Source organism: Limulus polyphemus, unplaced genomic scaffold, assembly GCF_000517525.1.
Source record: "Limulus polyphemus unplaced genomic scaffold, Limulus_polyphemus-2.1.2 Scaffold845, whole genome shotgun sequence".
Taxonomy (NCBI): domain Eukaryota; kingdom Metazoa; phylum Arthropoda; class Merostomata; order Xiphosura; family Limulidae; genus Limulus; species Limulus polyphemus.
In genome coordinates, this window is record NW_013666455.1 from 197,185 (window position 1) to 208,388 (window position 11,204).

The window sequence follows — 11,204 nt, forward strand, 5'->3', positions numbered from 1 at the left end:
ATTTAATGTAGAATATTCATTTGTGAGAAATACTATCTATATATATATATATATATATCAATACTTTTATGAAATACATATTCATGAAGTTGGAACATCTATTTCTAGCAGTTTAGCGGTAATATAAATATAGTTTTTTCTTAGGAAATGTGTAACTGTACATGTATCATTTGAAAACTGTTGCTTAATGTAGATGCCACATCTGATTTGCAATTGTATATTCAATTATAACCTGTGTTATGTTTATTTGATAAGAAACCTTACTATTTTTGGTTCTTTTCAGAAAACACTGAGTTCACTTAAAACTATCATTATGGCTGTTAATTATCTGGTACAATACTTTGAACTGTGTATCTGTTTTTGCAGGGTAGTGGATTCGCAGACACTATTATAGGATTATAGTTTTTAATGTCTGTACTACTTGTGATACTTGGAACAGTATAATGAGTTAACTGAGAACTTTATAATAACAAATGTATTTTTAGATGACTTAGAAGAAATAATGGGCTTACAAACAACAGAATAAACAGTTATTAATATATCTGTGCTATTTACATTACTCTGGGCAGGGTAATGTTTTTGCAGATGATGGAATCATAGTTATTAACATCTGTACTGTTTACAGTGCTTTGAATAGTATAAAATGTCCACAGACAATAGAATCAGTTATTTATTAATGTCTGAGCAGTTTACAATACTCTGAATAGATAATGTGTTTACAGACAATAGAATCATAGTTATAAATATATGTTCTGTGTATGGTACAATAAACAATGTGATGAGATCAAAATAACAATGTTATATTGATTAATATCTGTGTTTTGAACAGGGTAATGAGTTCACAGACAATAGTGTCATGGATGGTCATCAATATGAGTACAGAGTAATTGCTAACAACAAAGCAGGAGCCAGTGAGCCTAGCAAAGCCTCTTTGCCTATTGCTGCCAAACCAACCAAAGGTTTTTTTCTTTTTTATGTATTGTTTCAAGATAGGTGAATGCAAACATTTATTAACAATGCTCAAGGGAAAGGTATCTACTGAAGTAGACTCAGTTTGGTGGATGTGAATGTTCTAAACCATTTGCATCAATTGTGGAAAGGTTTATTTGCACTTAATAATACCTAACAGAAATAATAATTTGTAAACAGAATGCATCATCAAATAGGTTATTAAAAGTAGCCCACTGAGGTAGGTAATAAGATAAAATTATCTTCTGAAGTAGGAATTTCAGTCTCCATAAGTATCATGTTCTTATAATAATACCTAAGATGATTTGTTTAATATGTACTGCTAAATAATTTACTCACTAACCACAGTTGCACAGTGTAGCATTCTCCTCCCAGTATGTAGTTAAATACAATCTCAGTAATATAAAAAGGCTGGGCACAGCTTAGTGGTTAATGTTCCAGACTATAAATGTGAGAGTCCATGGTTTGCGTCCTGTTGCTACAAAATTGCACACTATACTTTGGGGCCGTGGGTGTATTAAAAGAGTGATGGTCCAAATCCTACTATCTGATTACAGTAGCCCAAGAATTGGCAGTGGGTCCTGTTTGTTAGCTGCATTCCTATTAGTATGTCTGTTCAAGATTATATATATGGCTAGTACAGGTAGCCCTTGTGTAGCATTGCATGAAGCAAACAAGTAGTATAAATAAGCTCACATTCTACATAACATACTAAATATGTTATAGGTTATTTCATTTAACCCATTGTGAATGGTTGGGTGTCAAAGTGTGCATACCCCAACCTTGTTTAGAGTGCTATTCAATATCAACATTTAATGTTACCCTACATTGCTAATTTTGCAACAGTTTGTGTTAGAGTAGATACAATATACAGGGATTTGAAAAAACTATACATATGCATTAAGCAGATTGTAGAGGCTATGAAATTGTAACTTGAAAACTGAATGATGGACTAAAGTATTTTTATTCTACACATGAACATCATCTTGCACTCTTACTTGTCAGAGTCTGAGTCAGACTGATTTTGGTATTTCACAGACATAATTGTAGCACCAAAACTTTAGTAACACATCTTATCTGTTCTGTACAACTTACTTTTAGTGTTAACTAAAAGCTTACTATGTTTCATAAGGTTACTCTTCATAAGTTCAGAATTACACTCAACACTACTTCTCCAATATGGGGTCAGTCCATTGGATCGACCTTATGAATATTTAATTATACTTATAACTGTTTTCAATATACATCTGTGTTTTTGTTGAATACTATATGTGAACTAAGCTAACCTTGAATATTTATCATGTGAAAACTACATAGTTTGCATAAATATTTACAATATCTCATTTAACAGATAATGCATTTTATTAATCTACTGATCAAAGAAAAAAGTTGGGTGTGGTACTTCATTATTATAATTAGAGTGAAATTCCTAGATTAGTTATGTGTCAAAAGTACATATCATCTTAGCCATCTTAGGTTTTTTACGTCCATAAGATGTGTTCACTGCTTCAGAAGACACATTTAGTTACCTTCCATAATTAAACAATATGTATTTTGTTTGTTAATTGCTATTTCTGTTTCATAAGAACAATAAATGGTTGCAGGTGATGGGGCATTATAGGCTTAAGCACCCACATCTGTTCTATACTTGAAATTAAATTTCTAATTTCATTCCACATATGAGGCTTGCAAGTAGAGATTTAATCTTATAGAAGGAGAGTATCCCCACTCTTGCGTGTATCATATTTCAGTGGATACCTCTCCAACTAGAATATATAAACCATATTTTGTAGCTTGTATGCTAGTTTTAGAAGTCTGAACTGTATTTATGATGTAGTTCTTTTTGACTTAGTAATTCAAGTAATACTTATTCATCAATGTTATAGATATGCTATTACATGATACTTTCTTTATTTTATAGTCTAATTTAACATAACTGCTGAATTAAGTTTTGATTCAGAAGTAGAAAATTGTTGTTCTGTGATATTTACATCTCAACTTTTAATTTTATTATGTTATTTCTACTTGTTAGAAAAACCAAAACTTCATCTTGATGGCTTGTATGGGCGTACTATCCGTGTAAAGGCTGGTGATCCTCTAAATATCAACATCCCCCTCACGGGAGCTCCTGCCCCAACTGTCACATGGAAATTTAATAAGAAGCCTATAACTCCTACAAACAGAATCAAAACTGAGAGTGGAGAGGATAGTATTACTTTAACTATCCCTCACTCTCAGCGTGGTGATTCTGGCACGTACACAATCATGGCTGAGAACCCATATGGAAAAGATTCTGCTGATATTAACGTCTTTGTCTATGGTGAGTTACATTTTGTAATTGAACATGAATTTGTGATTGTTCACAATGAATAAAAGTGGAAAAAAAGACATCACTCTGGAAATAAGATAATAATAAAAATAAGTGTATTTCATATATTAGTTTATACATGGGATCCTCAAGGTGCTACATTGTCAGCATTATTATATACAATAATATTAGTGTAATTTTGATATATTACAATACAACTTTAATGAGAACTGTAATGGATTGCAGCTGCCTGTTGAATGATAATATTTTGGTTTCTATACTGAGGCTTTCTTCACTGAAACAACAAGTGTACATTCTGCTTGAGAATCAATGATAAGGATAAGCTTACTTTTACATATTATCTGTTTCAAATGTGTGCTATTATTATTATTATGGCACAGTGTCACTTATATACATAGGTTGCTGCTAACTTTCACAAATTCTTGCCTTTACAGCTGTTGGAAATGTGAGCCATTATTAACACAGCACAATGTCACTCATATACATAGGTTGTTGCTAACTTTCACACATTCTTGCCTTTACAGCTGTTGGAAATGTGAGCCATTATTAACACAGCACAATGTCACTCATATACATAGGTTGCTGCTAACTTTCACACATTCTTGCCTTTAAACCTCTTTGAAATGTTAACTGTTGTTATCACAACACAATGTCACTCATACGCTCACTTTCATGCATTCTTTTAAGTTAAATCACATCTAAACCAATTATTGTAAAAAAAAAACTGTTAATGAAATGTAAACATGACTTCAAAAAATCATAAAAAGGGTGTAACTTACAAAAACAGCAGGCTTCTGTGACTTTTTATCACCATTAATTCCTATGGTTCATTTTGAACCTGTTTTAAACAATCTGTGGATTAATAATGGCTGGAGAAGGCTTGAAAGGGTAATGAAGAAACACTTTAATATAAGTTTAACATAACAGCAAATGTACAACATTTCAACAAGGTTTTGTCATCATCATGACATCATGTCTCAAAGTGGGTTCCTCGTCATCGAACCTGTGGATTATATCTGAACCTGATTTCATTGTATTTTGATTTTCATTCATCATTAATATTGTGTATTTTTTTTTAATTTGTGTCCAAGTTGTTTTAAGCTTATGACCTATCAGTTACTGTATTGGTCACTCCACAGATTTTTTTATAAAGAATTTTAATATATGTTTTGTTTCATATTTACCAATAATTTTGCTATTTATGTATTTTGTAATAAAACTAACTTAGCTTTGTGTGTGTGTGTGTATATATGTATATATATAAAGAGAGAGAGAGCAATTGTATGTTTATCTAGTCTTAGTATATAACAGTTTTATATCTATATATGTAATAATATAGATTTTGTTCCAGTAATAAATCCAATGTCCACTGAGGTAACTGAGAGCAAGTAGTTTACTGCTGTTATATTATTAAAGCTGTTCTGGTTTTTAATTCATCCCCACAGATAAACCTAGTCCACCTCAGGAACCTTTTGAGTATCCAGCTGCTACAAGTGCCACTGTCACTCTCAAGTGGCGTCCACCAGAGGACAATGGTGGATCAGATATTACAGGTAAAAACGCACATGTGCAGAGGCATAAAATATTTTTTTTTTGTCATTTAGTGTGTAATATTTTCACATTTACCATCGTGAAATTCAACTATGGAAATAAATGTACTTTAAAGTTACGTAAAATCCAAGAAAAGCAGAAACTGGCATAAAATGTGGTAAGTTCATACATTTAAAGAAAAACTTGTTTAGTTGCAAAAATTTCAAGCTGTAAGATATCTAAGAGCAATAAAGGGTGACCTTATAAGTATTATTATAACTGCATACATTTTTCTTTGATGCATCTTCTTACAGTGTCTTTTTTTTTATAAGGTTTTGACATTGGTGATTTTTGTAAAATTATTTTGTAAAAATTATTTATCATAAGTCTCCTTTTGATTAAAAACACTTGTATTACTCAACAAAAATATTGAAAACAGGTGTAAACAATGATTTTGAACCTGATAAAAACTAAATTTCAGCTATATTGTAATGTTTGTTCATCTAGTAAATGGTACATGCAACATGTTTGTTTAGAATGGGAGCAGTATATGTTTTTGAAATTATAAGACTTTTTAACCTTTGAGTGTTTCAGTTTTGTTTTCCATCAACATTTGGTACTTTATTTTGTAGGATCTGATTGTTAAAACATTTTAGCTAGAACTGTTATAAAAAATTTATAATATAGTTTTTTGTTTAATAAGTAAAAAAAAAAGATTCTTAATTTTTTTAGAATTGTTGTGACATTGTTTAGTTTTTTCTGTGTTTCCTAATTAGTTTATCAGTGATGTGTGCTGTATAAAATGTCTCTTGTAACTTTTGTAGGATATATTATTGAGAAGTGTGACTTTGGCTCTGACAAGTGGGCTTCTGTTGGAGCCTACTGTTCTACCACTACATACACAGTCAAAGACTTGGTGGAAGGAAATCAGTACAAGTTCCGGGTGAAAGCTGAAAATATGTATGGTGTTAGTGAACCCCTAGAGGGAAAACCAGTTGCAGCTAAAAATCCTTTTGGTATGTGAAAAAAAAATAAAGGTTTTAAAAAAGCAGTCTCTACATGCTAAAGTAGGACTGAGGATTTTTTTTATAAGTAAAAGTGCAATTAAGGATAATTCCTTAAATAAAAAAATGAGCTACGTAATTATATTATTTCAAAAGATAAATGTACCAATTTTCACCCAATACCTTTTACACTAACTAATAGATTCAAGTTTTAGTTGGAGATAATAAATTTAAATATCAACATGTCTGCTTCCAATTTTGAGTTGGCATCACAAAAATTCCCGAAATATGTTTCTAGTATTCCCTTAATATCTCGGATTGGTAAGTTTTTGGTAATATTTTATTTTATTCCTTCTTAGGAACTAAGATAGAAATATAAAATGAATCATCAGGTTAGATATTACAGTATTTCACAATGTAGTTGTGTTTTCTAAATACCAAATGTTCATTATAAATCATGGTTATTCTTTTTTCTATTGACAATAGAAACTCCAGATGCTCCTAGTCAGCCAATTGTTAATGACTATGGGCCAACATTTGTTAGCCTTTCTTGGACACCACCACTTCATGATGGAGGAAAACCTGTCAAAGGTACAGCATAAAAAGTAGTGATAACCAGTTGAAGTAATTAGAAATAATTGTTCTAAAACTAATTTATTACAAGCAGCTTTTTTTTTTCATTTCTCTGTGTAAAAAGAATCTGGTGTTATAGTCAATACTCTACTCTTGTAAGTGTGCATCAAAACATATGTGGAAATGAAACTGTAAATTTTACTCTTGTTGATATAAACTATAATGCTTAGTTACACTTTTTATAAACTTTATGAAATATTGTTTGAATAATCAATTATAATAACTCCCACTTCAACCATGTGATTTTGGATCTTGTAAAGCACACACCATTTTATGCTTTGATATCCTTTTATAAAAACAATATTTCTAAGTTGTAAAATTAATGTTTTTCTATAAGACATATTGTATTCTATATGAGTTATGTTTAAAGAGAAAAACCATGGAAACCAATATTGATTATTAGTTAAATAGATCACCTGCTTGAATGTAAAAGGGAGTTCTACCCAAGAAATGTTTGATTAATTTCAATCTTTTGCTAACTCACGTTTATAATATAAAATAGCAATGGCTTAACAAAGTAAATTCAACAGTGAGATAAGGAAATATTTATTTTAAACATGCATATACTCATTTTTGTTAATATCAAGAAATTTATATGTGAAATTCACTGTTTTTTTAGAACATTGCATATTATTCTGTTTCTCATTCAGTCTTTTAACTGCTCACTCATTGTTATAACTTGCACTTATACAACTTATTTTGTTGTCAATGATGACAAAGAGTTCTGAAAAAAGGTTGTTTATTTATCATGTTCTTGTCATGTAATATTCCTCAAGAAAATAAATTACATATAATTTATAAACAACAGTAAGAGTCTGTAGGTTATACATTAACCTGAATATAAAAAAGTATTGATGTATTATTTTTTTTTAACTAGGCTACCTGATAGAAAAGCGAGAAACTGGATATCCAGAGTGGTCCCGAGTTACCTCTTCTCCCCTACCTGATACTGAATTTACTGTACCAAACTTAAAAGAAGGTCAGACATATGAATTCCGTGTCATTGCTGTAAATGAGGGAGGACCTGGAAAACCTAGCAAACCTTGTCAGCCTGTTACAGCCAAAGAAAGACGATGTATGTTTTGTTTATTGTCACTTCTGATCCTTGTATATGATTATCATTATTACTGTTTGAACTAAATTTCAAAAATATGTTTTGTTTTTGTTCATGATTCAAATTTAAAACTCAAAATTACTGATATTCATTGCATTGTCTGGATTTAATATTCAAACTCAGTGATAAACTTGAGAGCTTTTAGTGCTACAATTCGGGGTTTGATCCCTGTGGTGTGCATAGCACAGATAACCCATTGTGGAGCTTTGTACTTAATGACAAAACAATCAATTGAGAAAATTAAAGTGCTCAGATACTATAAGGAAATTTTTGTGTTTGAGAGTGTGATATTTATTGCTTTACTTATTAAAAAGTGTGGTAAATGAACAAATCTTTCTTTAAATCTGCATTAAAATTAGATTTATATATTATATATATATTATATATTTTATATATTAAAATTAGATAATTGAAAAATTTAATGTCACATTTTTATATGATGTTTTGTTATGTGTTACATTTTATTAACAAAGTTATTGAAACATATAATGAAGCATGAATTCCATATTTCTAAACTAATTTCTAGATGTTTTCAAGCTTTCAATGGTATTTTATTTAAATTTAATACTTTATTATTACAATGTTTTTAAAACAACAATAATAAAGGTGAAGAGACTAACAGCCAGTGTATTGATTTTTTATTTTTATGTTGTAGTTGCACCTGAAGCTCCTGATGCACCCCATGTTGACAAGATAACTAAGAACTCTGCAACTTTGTCCTGGAATAAACCACCTGATGGTGGAAGCAAGATCCGTGGCTACCTTATTGAGAAGAGACCTAAAGACTCTAAAGAATGGGAACCTGTTAATGGTTTTCCACATCCTGACACATCATACACAGTAAGATGTTAAATAAAATATTTGGTAGAGAAATATGTTTTGTCTCTCAAGAGTAACTGTGCTATATAGATATAATATAATATATAAAAGCTTAATTAATGTAAGAAATGCTTGACAGGGAAATTAAAATTTTATCCATTACTCAAGATGCTATAATTATTGCTGATATTAAATTCTTAATTATTTTTGCTTTTTTCTGTAATTATTGACTTATAATTATTGACAAATTATTGGTTTAATTTCTGTAATTTGTTGCTGTAATTTTTATTACCATTTAAATTTCACATTATAGATCCCAAGCCTCACAGAGGGAGATGAGTATGAATTCCGAGTCATAGCTGTTAATGATGTTGGTTTAAGTCTTCCCAGTAAGCCTTGTCCTATGATACTTATTGAGGAACAACCTGGTAAGACTTTAGGCTTTAGAATGAGCTTGCCAATATAGCTTAAAAGAGTTTTGATAAAGTAGATTAATTTTTGAAAAAATATTTTATAAATGATTATAATCTACATAGGAAAAAAAAGTAGGAGAGTGGAATAATTTGTGAATCTTGGAACACAGAAATGCTCAGTTGAATCAGTCTGAATGAAAATAAATTACAAGTTAGTGGCTACAAATGCAGCATAAATAATCAAAGGTTTATGTACTTTAGTAGATGGTAAGCTTTCCAGAGTATACTGATTCAAATCCAGTTGTTTAGGGAAAAATAATATTAATGATTTTATCTCCTAATAATATTGGGATAAACTCAAGAGAATTTATATATCAATTGTGAGATGTGGGTACCTGTCAAACTTTTATGATTTAAACACTGCAGATGCTTAAACTGAAAGCATGTTGTATTACAATAAGACTTTGAGAAAATTACAGAAATACGATGCAGTTTTTTAAAATGAAATACGAATATTTATTTTAATCTTTAAAAAAAATATGTTTCAACTGAAATGTTGTTTTAAAGTCCAATAAAATAATGTGTGATAATGATTGCACAAAATGCATATTAAAACTATTAAAAAGTTAATGCTGTACTTCTCTTATATTTTTTTCACATTGGAGTTTAAAAAGTTATACTCTTAAAAATGTGTTTATATTAATTTATAATAAGTTTTACAGATAGAACAGGCATGACGTGGTTAGGGTTAGCTCGAATTTCAATCTGAGGATCAAAGGTTTGAATCACCATCCCACCAAACATGCTTGCCATTTCAGCTGTGGGGCATTATAATGTGACATTCAATCCCACTATCTGATGGTAAAATAGTAACCCAAGAGTTGGCAGTGGGTGGTGATGACTAGCTGCCTTTCCTGTAGTCTTTCACTGCTAAATTAAGGATGGCTAACACACATAGCTCTTGTGTAGCTTTGTGCAAAATTCAAACCAAACCAAATAGATAGAAAGTGTGTGTGTGTGTATATATATGTATTATAATAATCTGAAAAACATCAGCTTATCTCATACTTAATTATTTTTCATAATGTTTGTTTTCAGACAAACCAAGAATTAATGCAGGAGCTGTGAAGGACATTGTGATCAAGGCAGGTCAGGAGTTTGACATCAATGTTCCATTCACTGGCTTCCCAAAACCAACAGCATCCTGGTCTAAAGATGATATTGATATTCAACAAGATAATCCTAGATTCTTTACAAAGGTAATGAAAATTATTGTATTAATACATATTTTACATGTTGTAGTTTTAGACTAACATTTAAAAAAAATGTGCGTTTCTGTAGGAGTAGGTGTTAAGATGTGTGTATATATTATTTTATTCCCATATATATATACACTGAATGGTCACAAGTAAATAGACACCTAATGTTTCGTCATTTAACTGATTTATGCTAACTAATTTGTGTTCACAGAGCACTATATAAATGAAAATGGTGTGCACACTAATTATCTTGTACTACAACATGCCTAGAACTCGAGTTTCTCTCGAATTGTCAGATTTTGTTAGAGGAAGGATAGCTGGTCAAGCAGATGGTGGAATAAGTCGGCAGCAAATTTTGCAGAATTTGGGAATCCCGCTTTCGACAGTCAACAGAATCATCGTGCAGTTCAAGAAACACAGCAAGGAAACAACTGGGCAGCGTCCGGGTCGACCTGGTCCATCAGAGAGGACAAAAAGGGCTGTCAAGAGGAGCATCAAAATGGATACCAGATTAATGACTGCAGAAGTGGTCAAAGTTGGTGGGATGAGCCTGAAATCTGTTCAACGAATTCTCCACAGATTGGGTTATCGTTGCAGAGCAGCTAGACGGAAGCCCTTATTAAGACCTGCCAACATAGTCAGACGAAAGAAGTGGGCAAGTGATATGATGACCAAGCCTCTGAACTTTTGGAAGACCGTATTGTTCTCAGATGAATCAAGATTCGCTCAATTTTCGGACAGTGGAAGGATATGGGTCTGGAGAATACCTCACCATGAGTTTTGGCTCAACAGATTGCAGCCAACTGTGAAGCATGGTGGTTTCAGCGTGATGTTTTGGGGAGCTGTTTGGGTTGGTGGGAGATCGAGCTTAGTGGAGTGCATTGGCAACATAAATTTTGCGAAATACGTCGAAATATTGGAGGAAGAACTCTTGCTACTTTATTCCTCGGGTTTCCTGGACAAGAACACAACGTTGTTCCAGGAAGAGGGAGCACCGTGTCACACTGCTAGAAACACCCAAAAGTGGCAGGAAGAAGATGGTATCCAGAAGTTGCCCTGGCCGAGTCAATCTCCTGACATGAACCCCATTAGAAACCTCTGGGCCATACTCGACTGGCAAGTCGAGAAACAACC

The 11,204-nt window shown here is 31.6% G+C and overlaps 1 protein-coding gene across 1 annotated transcript in view; it reads left to right on the forward strand.

The window, feature by feature from the left end:
• Positions 1-11,204, forward strand: part of LOC106460832 (twitchin-like) — a 248,186-nt gene that overhangs the window by 185,494 nt on the left and 51,488 nt on the right. The window contains exons 85-93 of the mRNA XM_022387633.1: positions 830-959; positions 3,002-3,289; positions 4,744-4,851; positions 5,653-5,844; positions 6,319-6,423; positions 7,343-7,540; positions 8,235-8,419; positions 8,712-8,826; positions 9,910-10,070. Coding sequence (XP_022243341.1) covers positions 830-959; positions 3,002-3,289; positions 4,744-4,851; positions 5,653-5,844; positions 6,319-6,423; positions 7,343-7,540; positions 8,235-8,419; positions 8,712-8,826; positions 9,910-10,070 — 1,482 coding nt within the window. The remainder of the gene's footprint in view (positions 1-829; positions 960-3,001; positions 3,290-4,743; positions 4,852-5,652; positions 5,845-6,318; positions 6,424-7,342; positions 7,541-8,234; positions 8,420-8,711; positions 8,827-9,909; positions 10,071-11,204) is intronic.